This window comes from Panicum virgatum, chromosome 9N (genome assembly GCF_016808335.1).
Source record: "Panicum virgatum strain AP13 chromosome 9N, P.virgatum_v5, whole genome shotgun sequence".
NCBI classification, from domain to species: Eukaryota; Viridiplantae; Streptophyta; class Magnoliopsida; order Poales; family Poaceae; genus Panicum; species Panicum virgatum.
The window spans coordinates 71,455,778-71,480,343 of NC_053153.1; the positions used below are offsets into that span (position 1 = coordinate 71,455,778).

The 24,566-nt window shown below is 47.1% G+C and overlaps 4 protein-coding genes across 6 annotated transcripts; 3 read left to right on the forward strand and 1 right to left on the reverse strand.

Annotated features, from left to right (window-relative positions):
* Positions 1–1,126: 1,126 nt before the first annotated feature.
* On the forward strand, positions 1,127–7,954 carry LOC120690963 (HVA22-like protein i). Its single transcript, XM_039973902.1, has 7 exons — positions 1,127–1,400; positions 1,496–1,541; positions 2,302–2,400; positions 2,485–2,541; positions 2,614–2,677; positions 2,766–2,984; positions 7,212–7,954. Exons 2-7 carry the CDS (start codon positions 1,510–1,512, stop codon positions 7,716–7,718), a joined length of 978 nt encoding a protein of 325 aa, XP_039829836.1. The 5' UTR covers positions 1,127–1,400; positions 1,496–1,509; the 3' UTR covers positions 7,719–7,954.
* A 2,184-nt stretch (positions 7,955–10,138) lies between these two features.
* LOC120690188 lies at positions 10,139–13,208 on the forward strand. Its single transcript, XM_039972758.1, has 4 exons — positions 10,139–10,705; positions 11,843–12,361; positions 12,454–12,582; positions 12,699–13,208. Exons 1-4 carry the CDS (start codon positions 10,397–10,399, stop codon positions 12,924–12,926), a joined length of 1,185 nt encoding a protein of 394 aa, XP_039828692.1. The 5' UTR covers positions 10,139–10,396; the 3' UTR covers positions 12,927–13,208.
* Positions 13,209–13,263: 55 nt separating this feature from the next.
* Positions 13,264–16,292, reverse strand: LOC120690189 (ABC transporter F family member 4-like). 3 transcript variants are annotated; one of them, XM_039972760.1, is made up of 6 exons: positions 15,969–16,292; positions 15,545–15,589; positions 15,325–15,420; positions 15,125–15,256; positions 14,981–15,051; positions 13,264–13,797 (listed from the first exon to the last, which is right to left on the reverse strand). In XM_039972760.1, exons 1-6 carry the CDS (start codon positions 16,182–16,184, stop codon positions 13,506–13,508), a joined length of 852 nt encoding a protein of 283 aa, XP_039828694.1. In that variant the 5' UTR covers positions 16,185–16,292; the 3' UTR covers positions 13,264–13,505. The 3 variants fall into 3 exon arrangements, with proteins under 3 accessions (XP_039828694.1, XP_039828693.1, XP_039828696.1); XM_039972759.1 differs by having other exon boundaries at positions 15,503–15,589; positions 15,969–16,288; XM_039972762.1 differs by lacking the exon at positions 15,545–15,589.
* Positions 16,293–17,725: 1,433 nt separating this feature from the next.
* On the forward strand, positions 17,726–18,577 carry LOC120691782. Its single transcript, XM_039974974.1, has one exon. It carries the CDS (start codon positions 17,875–17,877, stop codon positions 18,277–18,279), a length of 405 nt encoding a protein of 134 aa, XP_039830908.1. The 5' UTR covers positions 17,726–17,874; the 3' UTR covers positions 18,280–18,577.
* Positions 18,578–24,566: the final 5,989 nt, after the last annotated feature.

Here is a 24,566-nt window from a genome sequence, read left to right on the forward strand (position 1 = left end):
GTTCCTTACTCCATAATTGTCTCTTCGCTTCCATAAGTTTAATATAACATTCATCTGATCACTGTTTTTATAGTTGTACTTGAATTTGTTGATAAACTATACATATATAGAGGCATTTGTAATTTGTAAAGACGTACAAATGTTCTTATGTAAAAAACACAATTGATTATAGCTAGATATAGAGAACAACTATTTTAGAATGCCCAAATTTATTAAAGAATATTCAGATCTACCGCATTAGGCAGATATAATTTTAGTGCAATTTTCATGGCATCGCTTTAGTAAAAACTAAATCAAACGCTTTGTACCATCAATTCATTTCTTGTCAATGTTTAGTAAATTACTATTTTAAGTTCATATATTTGGGTAGCGCAAAAGAGTACTCCCTTCGTCTTCAAATATATGACGTTTAAGAAAGCTAATTACTATGTTATTATTTGTTTAAAAATGCAGGTAGTATTCTACACTCTTGTTTGGAATAGTATTTTAATACAACTTTGATAAACTACCTTTTGTTAGTCTTAGATTTACTAGTATAAAGGGTACAAATCCTAAAACATAATTAATGAAGAACCATTTGGGTGTGGTAGTACACTTGTGCTAAAAGTTTGCATAGCAATTTCCATGGCTGACCGCGCCTACAGTTGGATAAGGGAAGAGTGCGTATACCATAGTATAAAATGAAGTGTTGAGGTAGTGTTTAGTTCTGTTGCAAATTTTTTTTCAAATGAATCTTACTAATTTGAAGTACTAAATGAAGTATATTTATAAATTTTTTTGCACAGATGGGTTGTAAATCGCGAGACGAATTTAATGATGCTAATTAATCTATGATTAATCAATAATTAGTAGATGGTTACTGTAGCATCACTGTTGCAAATCATGGATTAAGTAAGCTCATTAGATTCGTCTCGCGATTTACAACCCATCCATGCAAAAAGTTTTATAAATAGACTTCATTTAGTACTCCATACATGTGACTTCATTTAGTACTCCATGCATGTGTTGAAATATTCGATGTGATATTTTTTTATGGGGTTTACGGGATACAGGACCTGAATAAAATATTTTCCTCCTTGCCCCAGGTGTATCGAAAGGGACAGGTACATTATAATTGGTTCAAGAAATGTTGCACTCCCATGGTTGAACGGAAGGAGAGGGAGGGGCAGTCAGGTTGGTTGAGTTTGGGCTGACGGCGGACGTGCTCGCCTCTCCTCCGGCTCCCTCTCCGCATTACCGGTATTTTTAGCCGCGGCCAGGAGAGAGAGGTAGCGTGGAGAGAGGGGGAACCGGAGCTCCTGGCCGTTCCTCTCTCCTCACTGGCGGGCTCCGTCTGTTCCGTCCAGCCACCGCCCCGGTCGCCTCCCGTCCAGATCCCTCTCCTGAAAGGTTTCTTCGCGGTATGCTCGGTTCTCCGTGGTTTCCCTTCGGAATGTGTCGTCGCGGTGATGGCGCTTTGATTTGTGTTCGCTTTGGTGGATCTGGTCGTGCGCAGGAAGGCCGGAGAAGATGATGGGCGGGTTCCTCTCCAGGTTCCTCCTGTAAGCGCTCTCTTGCTCCCCATCTTGAAATGTGTTGTTGGCGGATTGGCATTTTGAGTTTGAAACTTTTTTAGACGCATGCGTGTTCGAGGTTAATTTGATTTCTTGAAATGAAATGAGAACTTGTTGGTGGCCATTCCCCTTCGGAGAGTTCAGTCATTCTCTTGGTTTGTCTCGTCTTTAGTATATTGTTTTGTTTTTTTTAAAAAAAATTGGGAGATGCTCTCCTTCCTGTCGATTTGTCCACCTTCTTCTTCGCCGGGAAATCTGGCTGAGAGCACGCAACGCATTCAAAAGTATTTTATCGTTCTCGAGGAGCATGGGAGCAAGTTTTCAATGCATTGCACAACGGTCAAAGGTTCTGTTCGTTTATTCTTCCGGTCCGGCTCATTCTTTTTTAAGGTTATTGTCTATAACCATATTTCTCGAAATGTTTAAGATAGCAGAATACTGCTATATGAGTCAAGATATGTCCAATACTGTGCTCTTTGATCTGCTTCATCAAAAGCTATCTTAGATTTTATCCCATTCATTTGTTTGTTGGAGATATTGAGATACTAATCCGTGCACCTTTAAATTGACAACTGCTGCTTTTGTGGTTTATTGTGGAATAAAGGTGAAAAGGTGGAATAAGTATTTTTACTGGAATTATTAAATAACTAGATAAAAAATAACTAGCATTTTCTCTGTGGTGTTCGGAAGAAATATAGCACTAAGATTTTATTTATCTTCTGGTGTTTGAAATGCCAATTTCTCGTAGTTTGGCGTTTGGCTATGCCTATCCTGCCTATGAGTGCTACAAGACTGTTGAACTGAACAAACCGGAGATTGAGCAACTCATATTTTGGTGTCAGTATTGGTAAGGCGGTTCAATAATTTCTGTGGTCACAACACTGGCTTCCATGAGCAATCTGCTAAATTCAGTTTTGTTTCCTCTGTCTAGGATTTTAGTTGCCCTGTTGACTGTTCTGGAAAGATTTGGAGATCTTACAATATCATGGTGAGACTGCTTAAGGTTGCGATTTTCTTCAGTTCTTTGATGAGTCTAACATTGTTTGCACTCATGTTGAAGGCTACCATTTTACTCAGAAGCAAAGCTGATGTTCTTTGTATACTTGTGGTACCCAAAGACAAAGGTACTTAATTTGTCCCTTGCACTTGCACCTAAGCACCTTCTATCTTACATGTTTTTGTACATAGGATTCATATACGCTTTCATTGCAGGGAACTACATACATTTATGGGACTTTCTTTAGGCCATATATTTCTCAGCATGAGAATGAAATTGATCGCAATCTGCTTGAGTTGAGAGCTCGAGCCACCGACACGGTTGTCCTTTATTTCCAGAAGGCTGCTTCTGCAGGACAGAATACTTTCTTTGATGTTTTGAAATATGTCGCGTCCCAGTCACCTTCTCAGAAATCAAAGCAGCGCCCTCATCAGGTGTGGATCAAATTCACTATTACATTTTTCTGTCAAATTTCACCATTTAATCAATAGGTTTTTTCTCAGCCAAAGGATGTTAAACATTGCTATGTTCCCTCAGATACTAAAGATCTTTTTTCTGTTCTTCTCTGAGGCAAATCTGACAATGCTGTTATACTAGTTTCTTAGCTACTTTGTGTCAAGTTGCATTCACTACTACTGCCAAATGATATTATTTAAGTATCATATGCAGAGGTATTTTCAGAATCTGTAGTTAATTTTCCAGAGAAAAAATCAATATTAAAATGCTTTGTACTAGGTTCTTCAAAATCTGACCTTGCTATAATTGAAAAAAAAATCTGAAGTAAGATGTATGCTCCACATCATGAACCAAACTTTGATGACATAGAAGATGAAACACCATAGAAAATTTTGTGCGTGTACTCATATCTTCCTGGCCACTGGACAGCCGTTGCAATAACATTTGAACCATATATATTCTTGATATGCTTATCATGTAACTCAATTGAAAAAATATGCAAGTGTATAATCTTTTTTCGAAAGAAGCTGCCTGTGTATAAGGGAAACTGGGCGTGAAAACCATGCATACACTCACCCATACAGCAGCAGTATTGAGTTGTATGCACCGACCAGTTCAACCCAAAAGCTTAAGTTGATGGGGAGAGGTGGGCAATTCACCTATATTCCAACACTCCCCCTCACGTGGAGGCTCCCTCAGGCCTCAGACGTGGAATAGGAGCGAGCAGCAATTATTTTATTTAATTGCGCTAACCAGGATTCGAACTCGAGACCTCTGGCTTTGATACCATATTGAGTTGCATGCACCGACCAGTTCAACCCAAAAACTTAAGCTGATGGGGAGAGGTGGGCAATTCACCTATATTCCAACAAGCAGAATAGCCAGAAAATAACACAAATGAATGAACTATGGATTCCACCGTTTGTCATGGTTGTCAAATTCGTTGCAGTAGGCACACAGCAGCTCTGACTTCCTACACTGGACCTCGGCCCTGCCTCAAATTTGCAAGCATATAATCTTCGGACAATCTCTGAAAAAGCCACTACTGTCTTGTTTGGTAGCCTAGTCTGCAATTTAGATCGTAGGTTTCTGTTACAATCTTGGAAATTGGGGCTTCTCTATGAATTACCATGACTTCTCCGTTTTGTTCTGTTGAATTGCTTGATAAAAAACATCATTTATTTATGTGTATCAAAAACTCAACCTGCGAGGGGCAAGCCGCCCCCCGGACATTAATGTAAGAAGAAGACCTCTCACGCAGGCCGAGAAAACCCCCGAACCCCTGCCCCACCCTTACACAGGGGCGCCGTAACCCATACCGTAACCCGTGTGAGAGCGGGCCGGGGTGAGCCAGGACCTATTTCCATGTGCTTTGGCGTGTAGGCAAGCGAGGGGATTTTTTTAACCTCAGCCTGAAATTCGCTCCCACTGAGAGTCGAACCCAGGACATGAGTGCTACTGAGGCCACCTAACCAATCCGGCTAGGCACCCTTTCGCATTTATTTATATGTATCACCATAAATATTCTAGCACTAATATAAGTCTTTGTCCATGGGTAATAGAATGCTATCTTCCCAAGAGTTTTGACACCACAAGTGCATTTGTGGGTTAGGAACATTTTTTGTTTTTCTTTTTGTAGAATTTTGTAAAACAATCGTCTTTTTGAACCAGTATCAGTGAGTTTGAAGTAGTTGAATTATATTTAGAAGATTGCAAAAACAGACGAGAGTATTATGTGCTTATTTGTTGGTCTTACAATTCCCATTGCCCAAGTAAGCAAGAACATATTGCATTTGACATATTTGAATGTGTACTGAAAAAACATTTCTATTCGCCATAAATGTAGTACTGATTACTGAAAAAAAAACATTTCTATTCACCATAACCTGTTGCTGTGTATGAGTATTTTCTCAAGGCATAGCATGAAACTGTTAGATCTCCTTTTGAACCACTGTCAGCTTTTTGAAGCATTTTTTGTTATATGTGTCATGAAGTTTTATGTAATTATGGCATCAGAAGCATCATTATTCCTAAAAAATATAAACATATGTACTTTTTGGTCTCCCTTTTTTACTTGCTAAGGCAGTGTTAGAGTATATTAGGCAACTATAGATATGGTAGTTTAGGATTGATGTAATCTCGTGATAGCCTTGCTTATCTCTAGGGGAGGTGTCTTGCCCTCCAAGCTTTGTACTCCTATATACACCGCCCAAGGGGCTCATTGCAATACATCGACCGCATTACACACATCCTACCTTTCCTATATGGCATCAGACGCCTAGGTTACGAGATCCTAACCCTAGCCGCGCCGCCGCTTCCACTATACCCGCGCGCCCCCGGGGAGATCGAGATTGATCTCCGCCGGGGGCAGCGCCCTCCTAGGATGCGCCGCGGATCCCTCTGATCCGCGTCACCGTCGTCATCAAGCACAGCAGAAGGACCTACCTCTTCCCTAGCCGCCCCATGGCGGCGCCGCTCGACATCCCCGTCGGGTACCACATCGCCATGGGGGCGCCACTGGGCCTGCATGCCTCCGCGTCGTTCTCCCTCTCGGCTCCGCATCCGGATCCGCCCGCTCCTCCCACGCATCAGGCCAGGCGCCCCGACTCCTACCAGCGCCGCCGCACCGCTGCCATGAGCTCGAGTGCGTGGCTGTGGAGGACCACTGCGCCATCGGGTCTGGCGGGCCACCGCACCGCCGATCGACGTCGCCGCCGGGCCGTAGCGCCCAGGGGCCGCCCCTCCCGCCTTCCACCGCCGGCTCTCTCCTCCGCGCAGTCAAGCCTGCGTCCCCTTCGTCCTCAGCGCCGCTTCCGCCGCCGCCTTGTGCGCGAGGATGCGGCTGCGAGGGCGGCCCGGGGGCCTGCCGGTCCACCCCGCAGCTGGAGCAGAGGCCGCTCGGGTCTCGCCCCCTCTGTTTTTGCCCCTTCCTTTGTCCTCTGGCCAACAGCCGGATGAGGATAAGGTTTGGGGGGGGGGCATTACTTGGTGCACCCGAGATTGTACCCGCAGGTTCGTCTTGATTCTGCTGCTGATTTTCCCTTTTTCCGATCTAAGATCGGTTTGCGTCACCCTGCTGTTCGTCTTCGATCCATCGTCGACCCTCCCGAAGGACGAGGTTGTTGCTGCGCCCTCTAGGCTGCAGCGACGACGTTCGTGATCAAGCCACCCTACCGGTATCGCCGTCTTTTCAGGCGGTGGCGCCACTCGCCGCCGGTCTTCGTCAAGCAGGCGCTCGATCCGCCTCCAGCCGTTCTCGTGCGGACATCGCCGCCGATGTTCCTGAAGGAAGACGTCGTCGCCACCCCTGATCTGAGCGCGACACTTGCTACAACCTGCGCCGTCGCCACCCCTGTCCTGAGCGTGACCTAAGTCGCAAACCGTGTCGTCTACCATCGTCATCCGCCGCACCGTCCTGTTGCTGTCTTCGGCAAGAAGCTGCTGAGTTTGCGTACTCGAGCACCTCGACGACGCTTCGATCCGCGCCCCCTCCACGGCTTCGACCACGTTCACCTCGACCTCGGCTACTACGGCACTAAAGGGCTATCATCTGCATGAGTCTCCAGTCAAAGCTTTCGCACCGGCGTTCCGACTGCAGGGGGATACGTCTCCATTGTTCTCCAGTCTGACTGTTCGTGTTGCTACCGCTACGACTACGGGGGGATGTTAGAGTATATTAGGCAACTCCAGATATGGTAGTTTAGAATTGATGTAATCCCGTGATAGTCTTCCTTATCTCTAGGTTAGGTGTCTTGCCCTCCAAGCCTTGTACTCCTATATATACCGCCTAAGGGGCTCATTGCAATACATCGACCGCATTACACGCATCCTACCTTTCCTACAGGCAGGTAGTGCGAACCATCCGGACTAGTAGCCCATTTATTTTATTTTTTATTTGAAAACTGAGAGAGGTAGGTATTAGTCTAATCTTGATCCCCTGGATAGTGGATACAAATATATGTCCTTATGCTCAGGATAAATCCAGAAATTTGCTTCGTCTAGGCATTCCATCTGCATGCTGTACAGTACAAAAAGGTGCACAATAAAGAAGGTTGCATGATGCATGGTTGTTAGTAGCAGTAATTTTGGTGTATCCTCGAATCCTCTCAGTTTAAGAAAGTCATGGAAATGTGTGCTCAGCTTTATCTGATCTTATAGTATTACCATATTACACCATGTTGAAATGATGCTTTGATTTCCTTCAGGAACCACAGCAGTCACAACAGCAGCAACCACAAGTACAGCAGCAGCAGCCACAAAAACAAGCAACACCTGTTATGCGCAGAGCAGCATCAATTGCTGCTCGGCAAGCAGCAATGGCACAGCAATCTCAGGAGACCAAGCCCGTTCCATCTTCCCCAAAGATCAAGCGTCAAGCATCAGCAAAATCTAGTTCAGTGGCATCCACAAAGCCCGTCGCAGCTGCATCCACTCAAAAACCTGGAGGGAGCCCAAAGAAAAGCGAGGTGAAACATGCTGTTGAGCCGGTGCAAACTCCAGCCACTAGTGCCGATTCACCGAAATCTGAGCCTAGTGCGAAATCACTCCCTGAAGCTGAGGAGGTGGACAAGATGGCCATCGATGAGGCCGGTGGTGACACTGAAGAGGGCACAGAAGAGCTGGATCCTGCGCTCGAGGAGACACCGATGGAGGAGACGATCCGTGTGACGCGCGCCAAGCTAAGGAGGCGCATCGATCCTGCTGGGAATTAGCTGCAAGCCATTGTTCTCCTTGCACATTGTGTTTGTCCTTTATGAGGTTTAGGTTGTCTCCTGTTGCCTGGTCTGGCCATGTGTTGTTGTTCACTTGGTTATTCTGTGCTGTCTTCTTGTTTTTTCATGTGCTTTTGTCTCTGGGCATGTGTATATATTGGTGGCGTGGTCAAGGAACGCCCGTATTTGGAACATTATACATTTTAATCTGGGCATTCCCTGACTGACTTTTCAGATGTCTCGTTTAGCACAGTTTTCATCTGCTGGGGCAGAACAAGAAGCGGTCGCGTCCCTTCTATGCCATCTACCTGTAATAGTGTTGCAGCCAGTTTTTGCAGAAACAAATGTGGACCGTTGGAGAAGCCCTTACCGTCATTGGAAGGCACAAATGTGGACCGTGAAAACTCTTTGCAGAAACAACGGATATTTCCTCTGTTTCCTTCTTTAGTGTGTCGTATACTGTGATCGTCCAGATGGAGAGCACAAGTGTCTGAAGACCGGCGTAGTGGCCCAGTGCTCCTACGCGCCACTCAAGAAAGGACAAAAAGTGCGTGACACCAACTACACTCGGACGCTTCTGGAGCAAGCGAAGCATATGAGGCAGAGGCACAACGGGATAACCTCAATTTGGTCAAGCAGCTTTTATTTTTCCAAACCTAATGAGCGGCATCAGGATCCTCCACGCGTACACTCCAGGCTGCCGACACGTCTCGTTTGGTTTACAACTACACCGAATATTGGCCAGGAAGAAAATAACTTGGAATCTGATGGTCGAGGGGTGCTGAACTGCTGATGGGGTGGGTGGGCTGCATTGCACTTGCAGCATAATCATCCGTACCATCAGTAGCTGCGTGAAAAAAGGAGCAACCGGTAATCAGATACCAATACTCCAGTGCCCAACCGCGTTCACACAAATCCTCAGCTCCTGCTGCTGAGAGAAAAGTCGAGCTCGCTAGCCGTACATTTCAACTCTTTTTTGCTGTTTGTTTTGCGAGAAAAATAAAGATAGGTACGGAATTCAAGATGCATCTCTTCAGACAGGACATGTTCCTCTTGTTCTCCAAGAAAACCTTCCTTTCATTGCAGCATCCAAGAAAAGCTTCCAATCGCCACAGCCGGCAGCTGTGCCAGGACGACACTGCGCGGCCGGCCGGGCCATCCCGCCGTCGCTTTCCGCCTGGCCATCCGCACCAGCTGCTGCCAATCATCGCGACGCGACCCGCGCCGACCATGACATATGCCTTCTCCCGCCGGAGACGCAAACCGAAACACCCCCGACGCTAAGGGCGCGTTTGGTTGCCCGCGTGCACCCCCAGCCAGGCTCGTGGAGTGCAGTTTAGATCTGTTTGGTTATCTGCACTGCACGTAGTTATGGAGGAGCCCGCGAGCCTGGCTCCGGAGGAACGCACGAATCAAGCGTATCTTGCGGACCTGACTCGCGCAGTGTGCGAGTGCATAGAAAAAGATTGGACATGGTCATTTGCAGCTTGTCTTTTTCCCTGAGCATATGCTCATGCCTATTCTTGATTTTGTTCTCCATGAGCACATGCGTCTTTGCCAAAGATATTATTTTTATATGCACAATTATGTCTAACCTTGATTAGCTTTGTCCTGGTTTGTTGTAAATGTTGGTTGCCAAAATGGAGTGTTATCTATCTAGGAAGCTGCCCATGAACAGATGGATGATTTCAAGGGTGCTTGTTACAAAAGGCACAAGGTCCAATTTTTTTTTTTAAAAAAGAAGAGCTTCAATCTGCTACACCTGTACTAAAAAAATAAGTGTCCAGTTTAATTAAAGATGTAATATATTATATTAATTCAGCTTTTTATCATTCATCGATGTTTTAATTTTGAAGCTGATGTGTAACTGTCAATAAGATTTTTATGCAATTGTACTTTGTGGTGGTATTCTTACCACAACATGCAGAGGGTAACCAAATCTCTACTTGCATGCAGCAAACCAAACAGACTATCCTGCATCAGAATTTTAAATTCTAGAGTTCATTCACGCAACCAAACACTATCTCTTTGTAGCCTGGCCGTTGGCATACGAGCAACCAAACAAAAGCTTCTTGCATGCACCCAGACAGGCTGCAGGAAACCAAACACGCCCTAAGCAGCTTCACACGAACCAGCTGCAGAGTCGCCGTCGTCACGACTCACGATCGCAGCGCGATCCCGTCGTGCCAGCTGCGACGGCCGAGATCGATCTCGCGTGCGGTCGTGCGGGGCTCGGGTGGGCGCCGGAGCAAGCAACATGGTGGGCGACCAAGTGGGCGCCGCCCCACACGTGTCCCACGCACCGCGCCTTATCCGGCCGCCGACACCCCCCGGCCCAGCCAACCTTTTTCCCCCGGTCGGCCGTCTCCTTCCCCTGCCTGCTTTTCGTTCGCCACGCGCCGCGGACAAATCAGACGCCGAGACGCGAGCAAAGCGACCGGCCGGCCGCGCTAGCTCGATCCGCCCAGCTGCTGCGGCCGCTGCTATACAGCTAGCTAGTGAGCCTAGTGGGAAAGGGGGGGAAGGGCTCAAGAATAGGCGTCGCGAGAGGCACGTCCACCGCCCGAGCTCACCTCACCGGTCACCGGTGCAACTTTTCCGCACGCGGCCTGGCCGGCCAGCTCCCTCGCGCCGTGCACTTTCTATATATATAAAAGGCGGGGAGGGAGGCGGGCGCCATGGAGAGGAGCAGCAGCGGGTGGTTCAAGAAGTGGAGGAGGAGGAGGAAGGCGCGGGAGGGGCGGGGCGCCGGCGGGGAGGGGGACCATCAACACAAGGTGGTGGTGGACGGGTCGGAGATCCGGGAGCTGGTGGAGGACGGGGAGGCGTTCGGGATGCTCGTGGACACCACGTTCCGGCAGCTCGACGCCGACGGGGACGGCAAGCTCTCCGTGCGGGAGCTCCGGCCCGCCGTGGCCGACATCGGCGCCGCGCTCGGGGTGCCCGCGGAGGGGGCGTCGCCAAACACCGACCACATCTGCTCGGAGGTACGTGCTCGCCGGTCGTGAATTACGCCCGCTGGCGCTGCAGCTTGCTGGTTTCGATGGTGGACGATGCATGGTAGCTGACAAAGCGAGATGATCATTGGCGGCTTGAAGCACCATGTGTGTTCATTGATCGGAACCTATTAGGATTTGAAAAGGTCAAACTTTATAAGTATCACTGTATCAGCTAACGCTTAGTCTCTAGAAGTTGTATATATCTGTATTCTTATGTCATATATCTTTAATGTTTTTTTGTAACAATTGATAACGTGTTCAAATTAGATAAGCTAACGATCAAAGTTTATTTCAAAGACTTTTTAAAATCCTAATATGCCCACAGGAAAAAAAAAACTTGAATCGTATACAGTACCTTACACTGGATTTCCTGCTCGATTGGTTCACACCTCGAGGTGCCAATTTAAGTACGACATGCCACTTGTGTACCCAGTTGCATGCATATTGTTGAAAGGTCCCTTGTGAAAAAGCATATACATTTATCACATGGCAGCGACTTTAGCATAGGACATAGGACAACAGAATAAGGACACAAAACTGTTGCCCTTGTGTTTATCGATTAGATGATGAAGATACTGCACTAGTAGCAGCTGAGATGTCATTTGGCTTTCTGATCTGCTCCACTACTGAGTCTGCTAACTGAATCCTCAACCATAGGAATGTTAATCATGAGGTTCCTAATCAGCAAAAGGCAGATTCTAAAACGCAATGCAGGATGGAGGTTTGCCCGGGGGTCCATGTCAAGAGGCCATAGCCCCGAGGGCATCCCATTGGACCGACATAACCTGAAACATCACGATCCAAACCTCAACGTCTTATCCTGAACCACTGACATTTGGGCGTATCGCTCGAATTCGGTGCCAACAAATCTGGCCCTCGCAAATGAAGACAAAAAAAATGTCATCGACAGATAATTAAACAGTTCGTCCTTTGTCACGACACGGCCGATGCCTCTGGAACTGGAATGATCCTCTGGCAGCAAGCATCTGCTTCTGACCGCTGGATACGAAGAAATTCAGACTATTTGCAGGCTCACTTCACTCACACTGCACAACCTGACTGCTGGCTGGCCAGCCAGTCGCTCACACTGCAGACTGCACGACCTGACTGCTGGGTGGCGTGCAGGTGGTGAGCGAGCTGACTCATGGGACGTCCCAGGGCGAGGTGAGCAAGGCCGAGTTCCAGGAGGCCCTCTCCGACATCCTCCTCGGCATGGCGGCGGGGCTCAAGAGGGACCCCATCGTCATACTGCGCATGGACGGCAAGGACCTCCGGGACTTCGTCGCCAGCACCAGATACGAGCCGTCAGCGGCCGCCATTTTCTCGCAGGTCGGCTCTGAAGGCGTGCCCCTGCGCCAGTGCCTGTCGGCCGCCCTTGAGCAGCTCGCCGTCGACCATGGAGTGCCGCCGGCTTCGGACGCCTGGGTTGCCGAGAACATCGTGGAGCCGGCACTGCGGCAGCTTCCTGCCGATCAGCTTGAGCAGCCGGCCTCCCGAGATGGTTTCGTCCGGCAGCTCAGGGATCTGCTGGGCGCCGTCGCCGAACGGCTCCAGGAGCAGCCCGTGATCGTCGCCCACACCGAGAACACCTACGACGGGAGTGGCGTCAAGAGGCTGCTGGCCAACAAATTCGAGCTCGACAAGGTATTTCAAACTTTTTTTTTCTGAAAAATCAGACAGATTATATTGGGCAATGTCAATGCCCATTTATCAGAAATCTTGTTTCTGTGCACCAGCTGCTGGATTCTGTTTGGAGAGGCGTGGCAGGAGAGCATAAGAACAAGGCATCCAAGGAATGTATCATAGCTGCACTTGATAAGATGGCCGATGCTGCAAGCGTGCCACATTATGGCGCTGTTAAACAGGTAACATCTCCAGATCAGATGGCAGAGCACTCTCGCATTCAAATCCTCAAAACACATCCAAAATTTGGCGCTTTCAGTCAGGACGTATAAGTTGATGCTTTTAACCATCGCCTCAGGTGGATGCTGTGGTGAACAAGGCCATCAAGACGGCGAGCGCCGACGGTGGAAAGACGGTGGACGAAGCCGAGTTCAAGAAATTGCTCACGGATACCCTTGGGGCCGTCATGCGGCAACTGAGCAGCAACCCCGTCTTCGTCTCCACCAACACCGTCGTGCACGAGCCATTGTCCGGTTCATCCGGCCTGTTCTCCTCGCCGCCGCCCGTGACATCATCGCCAAAGTGAATAAAGTTATACTATACATCATACATGACAGTTATGTGGAGGGAACAGGGTGTCAGTATTTGAGCGGTGCCTGTGGTGTTGCTTTTTGTCTGATCACAGGCACTGAAGCAGCATGTTATGCTGGCTCGGTTACAACCTGACGAAGTGCAACGATGCATTTCGTCAGGTTTGTTAACCTGATTCATATTTACTGGAATAAGGTAATTAAAGCCAGACACATTGTTTATAAAAAAAAACAGACACATTGATCAATGGGAAATGCAACTATTTTGCAATTTTTAATCTGTTGAAGATGCAGAGTTCAGAAGAATATGTTTGGTTTCTATGCGCACAAGCATTCAGATGTTAGATACTCCTGTGAAATGGCATCGAAGTAACAGGTTGCTACATGTCGGCTTTGTTCTGGATGAAATATTGAGTTCAACAACAATGGTACTTGTAGACACTGCACCGATGTACTTCACACCAGATGCCTGATTCTGGTGGAAGGAACAATTCTCTCATCGTTTTTCCAAGGCCATCCTGATCTAGCATATTGGCTGAAGAACATGTCTCATTACAAAAAGGAGATGCTAAAGCCTAACTAGAGGCCTTTTGCCTTTTGGTTTTCGCCTTAGGAGCCATGATGAAATCGTCATCGTCGTCGTCTGACTCGCTACTTGCTTTCCTCTTCTTTTGAGACGTGGGTTTTCCAGCACTGTTCTTCGCTGAGACAGACTTCATAGCAGATGAAGCTGGTGTCTTGGTTGGAGAAGTAGGCTTTCTCTTCGAAACAGTTGTTGTTTTAACTGGTGACTTCAACTTTTGCCCTTGCTTCTTCTCAAAAACTTTTCTAGCCACATCCACCGGGAGCAAACCCCATTCCATCAACCTATGCACATCCAAAGAGTAATCAAACATATTAGGTCGCTCTAACAAGAATGTTAATGCATGCTTGAATTCACACAAGCATGTTTATTTTGGTTGGGAGCTGACACTTCATCAGTTAATGCTGCCTTCTGGCATGTTATTCATGCACTCAGTATGGGTGGAACATTATGCCGAGGGAAGGGAATGATCTAGTCAGGAACTGCTGGAAACTAACTGAAACAATGACAAAGCAACTAAGGCCTTTTCTGTAGCCAGAGGATTTTTTTTCATGACTGACAGTAACTCGTTCTAAGTACTATAAAACTACAAATGGCAACTGTCAGAAGTGGGATTTGTGGTTTGTAGTTTTCTAGTACTTAGAATGAGTTTAAATGTTGGCAATTTTTGAAAAGTCAGACCAAGTAAGAACTCCAGCCTCTAGCATGCAACCATTTAACTGTTGGCAGAATTATTGCTTGAGCTTTGATATTTAACACTGCGCATTGCATTCTTTTTAAGGAATTCACATCAGGATGGTACAGCTTAAATTGAAAGGTGTTAATTCAACTAATCTTAGTTCGTCTTTCCAAATTTTGTATATCCTAAACATAAGAAAAACATAATGCCACACATTAATTTCAGCACTAAGAGATATTAAGTACCACAGTACAAATTGAGTATGTACAGAAGGCATGGCTCATATATTAGACAACAAAGGATCATCCATTTTGAGATAATGGCATTCAGATTGGTCTTTGCATAAAGCAGCTTTTATTGTAAATTTTTGAGTTCCACAACTATGGAGCCAACTATCAGATATAAAGATGTGCAGGCCACCTACATGATAGGATAAACACAGAAGCTTTATCGAGTTAAAATTACCACAAAAAAAAAGATTGCATGTACACTCACAGTTAAAGACTACAAGAGTGTGGTTGGCTTAATGCTACATATTACAACCGATTTTCATGCAAAAGTGTGGCATAACTGCTTGACAAACTTTTTTGTGAAGAATTATTCTCCAAAAGTTGTGAAAGATTTAGCAAGAATTTATCCAACATGTGCACATATTTTATACCATTGGTTCTCGGGCACCAGATTGGTCTGTATCGATCCCAGAAAAGATGTGGGCTACAGGCTACTATAGCTATATCTAGTTCGCTTGTAACAAAAATCTTTCAGCTTATACATATGCTGTATCTCACCAGGTTGCAGCCATGTCACTAGTGGGTATCTGCTCGTAGAGCGATTCATAGAAAATCCTCAATGGATCCCTCTGCAGCAAAATAAATTAGTTGTTTCAGAAATGAAATACCAGATTGGAGGAGGTCAGGTTAGGATAATCATACTTCTGTAGGAGGATCATGCTTCTGCCCTGGTAATTCATACACTTTCCTCTCTTTCTTCACCTTCGCACCCTTGACAATCGACATATTTGCCCCTTCTTTGACACCCACTCTTTTCTTCCTTTTCTTGTTCTCCTTCACCACGTCAACACACCAATAAGCAAATAAACAACAGCGCAGTATAGATCAAAGTGATAGCATACCTTAAGATCTTCCAAATCTTCATCTTTTAGTTTCTTGACCTTGGTTGCCTTGGCATTACTGGCACCGGCGGATGCATTTTTCTTCTGCGAAGTTGGCTGAACGGTGCATAATTGTTACTCTCAGAATGAGAACCAAGGAAAACATAGATGGGAACAAAAGGGGCGTTAAAATTGCAACCATGAAATCATCGTCATCAGACTCGAGTTCTTGTTTCTTAACTTTAGAAGTCTTTGTGTTGCCCTTCACGGTGCCTTTCTCATTTACCTACAGAACACAACAATATTAGTATTAGCTTTCTAAAAGACATAAGAAAGATTAAGACAGTCAGTGAATATGTCCTATTATGTCAATGGAACAAATTTTCAGACTGAAACCGGAAAACAGTGCATAAACAAAACCGCGGTTCGCAATTAACAACCCTAGCCACATCCTTGGCAAAGCTTGGGCTGTGCATTTCAAAAATTCTCAATATTCACAAATGAAGTTGATAAAAGGTAGCTGTCTGAAGGTAACCTAAGAAACGAATTATCTCCAAACAATGTAGCAAATCCCCACCTCCCCCCTCCCTCCCCCCCCCAAACACACACACCCCAAAAACAACAGGTCGAAGAATAAGATCTGGGTGAACCAAACGAAAATAAACCTTCTTCGCCCGCGAATGCGAGATCGGACGGTTGTCTTCCTCGTCGTCGTCGTCGTCGTCCTTCTTGACCTTGGAGGCGCTCGCATTGCGCGCCTTTTTGGCCCTAGAAACAGCGAGCGGAACGTTGTCCAACTCATCATCATCTTCCTCCTCCTCCTCCTTCGGGAGCTTCTTTACCGCTGCAGTACCGGCGGCGGCGGCGTCCTCTCCGGCCATCGCTACCTCGCTGCGGCGCGGGCAAGGGTTTGCGGTGGTCGGTGGAGGCTTTTCGCGGCTGCTATTGCGGGCGAGAGGCACCACGGCACCAGAGGGCCGCGGGTGAAATTTTAGGGTTGGGCTGGACGCGCAAAACGGGAAAGGAGGCTGCCTGGGCTGTGGGCCTGTAGTGGGCTGAACAACAGAAGATGCTTTTATGATTTCCTTCCATGTTCTCTCCTCCCAAATAAAAAATCATCTACCCCTAAAAAAATAAAAATAAAAAATCATCTATATCCTCTCAAGAAAAACATACCATCTATGTCCTCAAAATAATCTACGAATATGGGTAGGAAGTAGGAAACTTGAAGACAAAAGGACGCCAAACATTAAAGTAGCTAGGGTACCTTTTTTACTAGAAAATTTTCCTGCTCACGGTTGAGTGGAGCAACTGTCCGTCAATTTCCTATACAAATTACAGTAGGCAGGTGCAGTTTCGACTTTAGGCGGGCAAATTTGGTAGTGATGCTACGCAGCTAGGGGTACGGCTGCAGAATATCTGGCGCTTCCGTCACGCTTTCCCTCGCCTCCTCCTTTTTTTGTGGACACTTTCCCACGCCTTCAGGCTTAAATTGAGGAGCACACCGACTGTGATCACAATTTGCGATGCAATTATTGGACAGTGAGGCTTGACTGGACAAGAAGAGCTCCAACAAAAGTCGCAAAAAAAAAAAAAGAAGAGCTCCAACAAGAATCCGACAGCACGATTCTACCGGATCATACCGTCGTCGATGGAAACTACCACGAGCGCGGCGGCATCCAAATCGAAACCGATCAGGAATCCAGAGGATTTTACGCTCAGATGATTCGACGATCTCATCTGCGGAACTACCACCAGGTAGTCAGGGAAGCCTATCTGGACGTATCACAGTGTGTCGCCGGAAACCTTCCGCGAGATCACGCTATTTTCCAAGCAAAAGCCACGGATTTCCTTTGTTCTCCCGGTCTCCCCCACCATGGAGAAGGAAAGAGAGGCACACGACAACCGCGCTGCCGGTCTCCGCGCGACCACGCGTCCGCCAGTCCACCACACCACACCCGGCGCGCCCGTCCACCACCTCAAATCACTGAGGACTCGTATTATTTGTGCGAGCTCCCGAGCGTCACTGTCAAGCCTCCCACGATCTCTAGTACACGTCAGCGTGAGCCCTTTGGGCCGTTACACGCACCCATCTCCGCGCCGCGCCACCACGCAGGTTGGTTGCGCGCGCCGCGCCTATATCCCCATCCCTATCGCCGGTTCCGCCACCACGCAGGCACGACCAGGGTTAACCATTTCGTTTTCCGGTCAAATCCCGGTGTCTAGCGGAAACGGAATTCCGTTCCGAAATTTCGGTAAATTTCGGCGAATTTCGTTGAATTTCGGTCGAAATTTGTTGAATTTTGAATTTGAAAACGAAATATACCGAAAAATACCGAAATTTCGGATCCCGGTAACTAGCGGAAACGGAAAATTTTCCGAAATTTCGGCGAAATTTCGCCGAAATTGTTAACCCTGGGCACGACCGTCCCCCCGCCCCGCGTCCTTCTCCCTCGCTCTCTTTCCCCTCCCAACCTCCCCTCCGAAGCAAGAATCACCAGAGGAGCCCGGCCCCGGACCCCGGACCCCGAACCAAGCCAACCAGGTGCGGTGCGGGCGTGAGCGGCGGCCATGGCGTACTACGGCGACCGGCGCCCGGAGTCGTCGATCGTGGAGGCGTTCACGCTGTCGCCGCTGCCGTACCCGGTGATCCTGATCCTGCTCATGGTCTCGCTCCTCCTGGGCGTCTCGTGGTTCTTCACCTACGAGGACTTCATCGAGGAGGCGGCGGAGCAGTTCAGCTGGGCGCTGCTGGCCGTGCCCATCGCGCTCGTGCTCCTCATCCGCTGGATCTCCTCCGTCGACTCCTTCGACGGCTACTTCTTTGGCTTCTTCCCCAGCGAGCGCCGCTGGAGGCCCGGCTACGGGAGCGCCCCCGCCGAGGGCAGCTCGCCCTGGGGCGTCGCCATGCTCGTCCTGCTCCTCATCGTGCTCGCGAGCTTCCACGAGACCATCCGGGACATGTGGCGGCCATGACCGAATCCATCCGCCCTCGTCTGTCCTGACGACCTCTAGTGCTCAATTTCTCATGCTTTTTCTTGCGCGCTTGGCTGATCGCTGATCCTATATGTTTCTACGCGCGCATGCATGTTTCTACGCGCGCTTGTACTTCTTGCTCCATCGGTGCTGTACATACTGCATAATACGGATTCTGCAACTGGCTAGATTATAGACTCTGAGGGTGATACTCGATCAATTATCTGCATGTAACACTGGTTCTGTTTTTTTGTGTGCGTGTTATATAATCAAGGTCTGGTTTGCTTTATGTTTGGAATTCTTCTTTTCAAGAATCTTTCTTTTTTGCTTTGTGTTCCCTGTCTTGGAATTGACTGGAATCGTCTCAAACATTCTTCCCTCTTTCCACCGAACTCAATTATTATGCGCGAACGACGTGGACACAACTGTGGGGGGATTCTTTACTTAGCCAGGGCTGATCTTCGACTTGAAAATCTGCAGCGCTTTGGTATGCTTTATTAGGCCTTCCATTCATAATCTCATCTTTTACGAGTATTACTCTGAACTTTGCCCGCCTTGCTTTCCATTTTGTCTGCCCGGAGAGGCTTGTTGGCTTTGATTGTTGATGGTACTTGGTGGGGGCGATCATGCGTACACGTCTACACAGGAGCCTACAGGGGATATACTGAAACGTGCAAGTACAGGGTCGCTCGGTCGGGCCAGAGTGACCATGGATAAGAGTGGATTAGGGAATATGGATGGATACTGGATTCGGCGCAGGCAATCTTGGCACTTGCTCCTCAACCGTTCCATTCCATCTGGCCATGCTTGAATGGTCCAGACAGACTCCAGACCGCTGCTGAGAAGTGAGAGCCGTGCGCCTCCATTCGCAGCCCATCTTTGTCCTGTTGTCCGGCCGGCCAGCTCTCGTGTCAACTGTAACAGAACCGTCTAAATTAAACCGGCTTAAGTACGCTAATTATCATCTTAATAGGTAATCAAGACACTGTGCATTTAAAACGGTGTAATTTGGTCGTCTGTCGGGTTAAGGATCGAAAAACACTGGAAGTCTCGCATGAAGACGAGCACAGATGATTACAAACAGACAAAAGTTAACATGTAGGGTTTTACAAATAAGTTTAAATAAAAGTTATTTGAGTTCAACCTGCAGCGGAATCAAAAAGAAGTTTGATTCAACAACCACGATACTAAAGACGTGAGGATGTCACATCGAGCCCACCGGTGTGAATCTTGGTTAGCTCCAACCAGCAACAAACACCTGAAAACAGGATAATAACAAACCCTAAGTATACTAATACTCAGCAAGGCTTACCCGACTATGGGTATACTTAGCCCATTATCTAGACATGCAAGGCTTTTGGGCTGGTGGGTTGGTTTTGCGGAAAAGCATCTAAGGGTGGATCTTTACTTTCAATATTTTAGCTCAAGATTCTATATAGATAAATTATCAGCTAAGATTTTCATAGCTAAAGCAAACATGGTAAATAGTGAATATTAATTCAGAATAATCATTTCCAAATATCCTTCATATTCCATTTCATTACTACGATGCGGTGTTGCGATCAAGGTGCTCATATCCGAGAGCGACTGACGGCGAATCGATCCGATTTAACCTTACAATGTGGACCTAACACACACGTCACATATAGGCCCCGTCGGACCATACGTGGCAACCCTTCACATATGCTAATATGCACACTAAAAAGCCGAACTGCCCTGCGACCCGGGACTACTAGCCCCACCGATACCAACGACGGGTCAGCCATGAGTTTCTATACTAGCTCCACTGGTGAAGACAGTATCAAGTCCGCCTACCGGTGAGCATATGGTACTGAGTTTACCGGTTTCGACTACCTCCTACTCCCGGCATGTGGTTAGTACTGTTCAAACTCGATCAGCAGGGCCAGACAACGGTACGGGCCTTAATCGACACAGGCGGAGGCTTACTATTCATCCATTTCATATCCATAATCATATTCATCTCCGTCCGGTCTCCATTTCTCTTTCCTCATCAATTCTTTCTCCAACAACTTTGCCATAAGTAACAAGATCCTATAACTCGTGAGTGACAGGAATCACTCGACTTCTACCGAAACCTATTTAAGTATTGCAGTACTAACGACCTGCACACTAGTAGAGTAACTGAGGAAACCTAGGAATTATGCATCTAAGGTTCCAATCCACTCCTAGAAACGTAAATCACAATAATTATATAGTAAACATTGAATACTAAAATTAAGGGTTATGCTCCGGGGCTTGTCTGGGAGTAACACTAAGCTAGTGTTAGTACTAACAAGGTCTTGGGCCCTTCCGACTTTGAGTCGGGTCTTCGGTTGCTCCAGCGGGTCCTTCTTTCTTCAGGATGCGTCCACCCAACACCGTCTTGTGGTTCGGTTCCGTCAGCACGTGCTCCACGTCCGCACGTTGTACGTCTAGCGTACCTAAATGATATGCAACGAGGCGAGTGCATGAACATAAAGAAAACAACACATGATGCATTAGTGCTCATGATGCAATGCAATTACAAGAAAGACCTGACTGGGCAATCATTTATCGAGTAAACACGACAAACAAGCTCAAAAGCCAAAAATGGGTTGGTGCTACAATACGAGAGTTCATTCAATTTATTTTAGCCTGAAGCGTTTCCTCCAAACAACAGTTACTAAACTTGCTTCGGAGGATTAAACACAGCCCTAAAGCAATATGGATTAAATTATGGACCAAAAAGAAATTACTATCAAGCAACCCTAGGCAAGGTACCTGCAACAAGCATCAACCTGGGACTACAAGATTAGAATGACTAAAACAGGAGCTCACATGTATGAAGGAATTAACTAGCAACACCTATAAAAGAAAAGAGCATAGCTAGGAACAAATTAAAAGCAAGGACCTAACTTACAGATGTGATCAAGAAACAAGAATTTATCAAAATAACATGATTTTTATAAAGCATGCCACACAATTTTTCCAATATTTATTGATGATAGAAAGTATTTATTTTAACCCTAGCAAGTTAAACTAAACACGATTATATTTACACAAAAGTGCACAGCACTAGCACCTGAAATTGTTATAGTGGATTACACATACAAAGATTAGGCCACTGCATAAATTTCATGATTTTTAGACAAACAGAACAACCGATACAAAATAAACTAGCTTAAGCACAAACCAAATTTTTAGCAGGGGTAAAAGTGACATTTCACACACATGCACATTTTTCCTCTGAAGATCGTGATCTAAGCAATCCAACAAAATTTAGTTTGCATTTTTCGCATTTTTCTATATTTTTCTACACATTTTCAAAGTTTTCAGCCGAAATAAATAAATGAATTTGGAAAGCAAAAATCTAAATAGGGGGCTGACGGATGGGCCCCACCCATCAGTGGGAGGGAGCCCAGCCCAGCTCCCCTATTTTGCCTGCGTCGGGGCCATGGCGGACCTGGGGCTCGCGGCGGCGCTCCGCGAGCACGCGCAGAGCGGCGGCGCTCCGCGAGCACGCGCAGAGCGGCGACGCGGCGGCGACGGCCAGGAGCTCACGGCGGCGCGACGCGTTCCCGGCGGCGGCAACGTGGGGATCGAGCGGGGAAAGGGCCGGGGAGCATGAGTAGGTCGCGTGGATGCTCACCGTGCACTCGATTTGGACGGAGGAGGGCCGGAGGTAGGGGATCGACGGAGGGGGCGGAGCTCCGGCGGAGCAACTATTCCGGCCAGGGAACAGCCTAATCGAGGTCGGGGCTGGGTGGAGGAGTTGCGGGGCAAGGCTGCGCGGCTTGGGACGTGAGGGATTGAGGCGGGGTGGCGAGGGGTGGCCGGCACGGCGAGCGACAGCGAGCTCTGCTCGGCTTGGCTCATCTCGAGCTCGAGCAGGAAGAAGAAGAAGGGAATGGGGAATGGATAGGGACGCGCGCACGGGATAAGGATGAGCGAGTGAGCGCGGCGGGCGAGGTTTGACCAATTTTGACCGATTTTGACCCTCCCGAACTCAAAATTTTGCATGGGAACATGAAATTTAACCAAAATAAAAGTTGTAGAGGAAAAGAAGATCTAGAACTTTCGTTTTGGGCGAAAGTTGATTTGGAGCTCGGATTAGGGAGAAAACATGCTCAAATTCCTGCAAGGTTTAAGTAATAACAACAGTCATTAGGAAGCTAATGACATTACTTAACCATAGTTAGCGATTAAACATGTGATTAGCGCTAGGATTAACACAGGGGTGTTACAAAAACGCCGCAGCTTTGCCGCGGTTGGCCAGTGGATGAACCAGAGGTATTTGATAGGAACAAAAGCATAGATAGAAAATATTTTTTTGATAGTCTTTATGGTGATCGGCATGAAAAGAATATGTTGTATAAAATTCAATTTAAAAGGCACATAAACTTGTAGACTACTAACCATACATTGGATATTTTTGTAGTACTTTGTTCTTTCATCATGCGATCATATAAATATTTTTGTAAGCAAACTGTAAAAGCATCTTAAATTTGAGTTTTTGCTCTATAAAAATATTTTAGATTTTGAGAATTATTGAGCAACTTTTATTTTCAAGTGTATCTTTTGTTAAGATGTAAACATTTGTGCAAAGGAATTTTAAAATTTGATATGTAACAAAGTTGTAGGTTTTGAAATGTTGAAGAACTTTTACAATGTACACTTTTTGATTTTCAAGACGTTTGTGTGTGAATTGCAGGTTTAACACATCTTATATGAAATAATTGATGTAATATGGTGAGTCTAGATTTTAGGATAGTTTCAGATTGTTTTTGAAAAAATGGATGAGAGAAGGGCTGGATTGTGGATTGGATTTAGTAAGATTCGTTTTTTTGTGAAATTAACTAAGAGGTTACTGGGTGGAGCATGGATTAATTTGAAAAAAGGTCAAAGGGGTTGTAGGAAAAGTAAAAGTTATGAGATGTTCAAATTGCGTAGTAATTTTCATAACATTTGAGGGGTCGCTGCTACTTAAGCGCACGGGGCGGTCGGCGAGGGAGCGGCGCGGGGTCGCTGGCCAACGCATGGCGGCCAACGCTTGGCTGGATCCGGTCGGCATGCCGCAGTGATGCTTTTGCAAGGTTGTCAGTATCTTGATATGATACCGATCGCACGTAGTATCTTAATTTTGGTAGTGTCTTCATCCTACTGTTTACTTCTACACAATCCTATTGGATGAATCATTGTCTCTCGATACTAAGATACTATGAAGATCTTATTTAAAATAAGGTGGATTGAAAATAGTAGGAATAAGTTGACTCAAGTTTTAAAAAATGTCACGTAAACTTATCATAATCATTGTTGTTTGCATTAATTTGTATAACATATCGCAAATGCTATATTAAAATATTCATCTAAAAATTTGATAGTATTATGATACTATGATAAAATTCCGATACTACAATGCTCCCATGCAAAAAAAAAAAAAACAATACTACTTGATACTGATAAGCTTGGGCTGTTGTACCTTAAGAAATTTGAGGTTGTTTGCTATGTGTTAACAAATACTATTATGTATGTTTATGTGAAAATTATTTTATTATTTGCCTGAACAAGCCAGGAAGTTTCCTTCGCTCTTTTTTCATCCGCAAATGAGGGGCCCGCTCAACCTTATCACCAGCAGACCATTTTCCTTTGTTCCCGTTCATCTCTTCTGTTCCTTCCCGTGTCTCCTATTTCTGTCTCTTTTCCAAATCCATCAAATTGGCGGCGTTCTCGGCGAGGAGCATGCGGCTCCGCGTGAGGGAGCTCACGGGCTGCAGGAGCAGAGGCGATTTTCACACGCGCATGCTGGGAAGCGGCGAGGCTATGCCACAGGGTAGGGGAGCAGCGAGGCTATGACCAAGGCGCTTGGCGGCGGACCAAGCAACGAGCGCCGCAAGTTTGAAGAGCAGTGGGCGCATGCAGGAGCAGGCTGCGGCGGGGATCACAGCCGCCGCCGGCTCCTTCCCCGAGTGAGTGCGTGCGCGAGAAACCCGGGGCCCCCTCCTCCGCGGCGGAGCAAGGGCGGACGGCGAGCGCACGGAGTAAGGGCGGCCGGCCGGCGAGCCCACAGAGAAAGGGCGGACGGCGGCGCGCGGAGCAAGGGCGGATGGTGGCGCGGGCCCTCGCGCGGGCGGCAGCGCGGCCTCGATCTCAGCGTTGAGCTCGGCCACGGCGGGGCCACGGTGGCGGGGCGCGGCGGGCGGCGCGTGGCGGTCGCTGCGGCTCAGTCCCTTACTCTCTGTCTATCTCTCTCCCTCTCTATCTGGCGGCGGGCGGCGAGTTGCAGCTTCATCGGGCGGCCTGTCTGTCCC

Coding starts and splice junctions, on each gene's coding strand:
- LOC120691782 (XM_039974974.1), top strand. CDS start 17,875: ATGGCGTACTACGGCGACCGGCGCCCGGAGTCGTCGATCGTGGAGGCG.
- LOC120690189 (XM_039972759.1), bottom strand. CDS start 16,184: ATGGCCGGAGAGGACGCCGCCGCCGCCGGTACTGCAGCGGTAAAGAAG. Junction 15,590..15,968: donor CGCATTCGCGGGCGAAGAAG/GTTTATTTTCGT, acceptor TGTGTTCTGTAG/GTAAATGAGAAAGGCACCGT. Junction 15,257..15,324: donor AAGATTTGGAAGATCTTAAG/GTATGCTATCAC, acceptor GACGTGGTGAAG/GAGAACAAGAAAAGGAAGAA.
- LOC120690963 (XM_039973902.1), top strand. CDS start 1,510: ATGATGGGCGGGTTCCTCTCCAGGTTCCTCCT. Junction 1,542..2,301: donor TTCCTCTCCAGGTTCCTCCT/GTAAGCGCTCTC, acceptor AATTTCTCGTAG/TTTGGCGTTTGGCTATGCCT. Junction 2,542..2,613: donor GGAGATCTTACAATATCATG/GTGAGACTGCTT, acceptor CTCATGTTGAAG/GCTACCATTTTACTCAGAAG.
- LOC120690188 (XM_039972758.1), top strand. CDS start 10,397: ATGGAGAGGAGCAGCAGCGGGTGGTTCAAGAAGTGGAGGAGGAGGAGG. Junction 10,706..11,842: donor CCGACCACATCTGCTCGGAG/GTACGTGCTCGC, acceptor GGTGGCGTGCAG/GTGGTGAGCGAGCTGACTCA. Junction 12,362..12,453: donor ACAAATTCGAGCTCGACAAG/GTATTTCAAACT, acceptor TCTGTGCACCAG/CTGCTGGATTCTGTTTGGAG.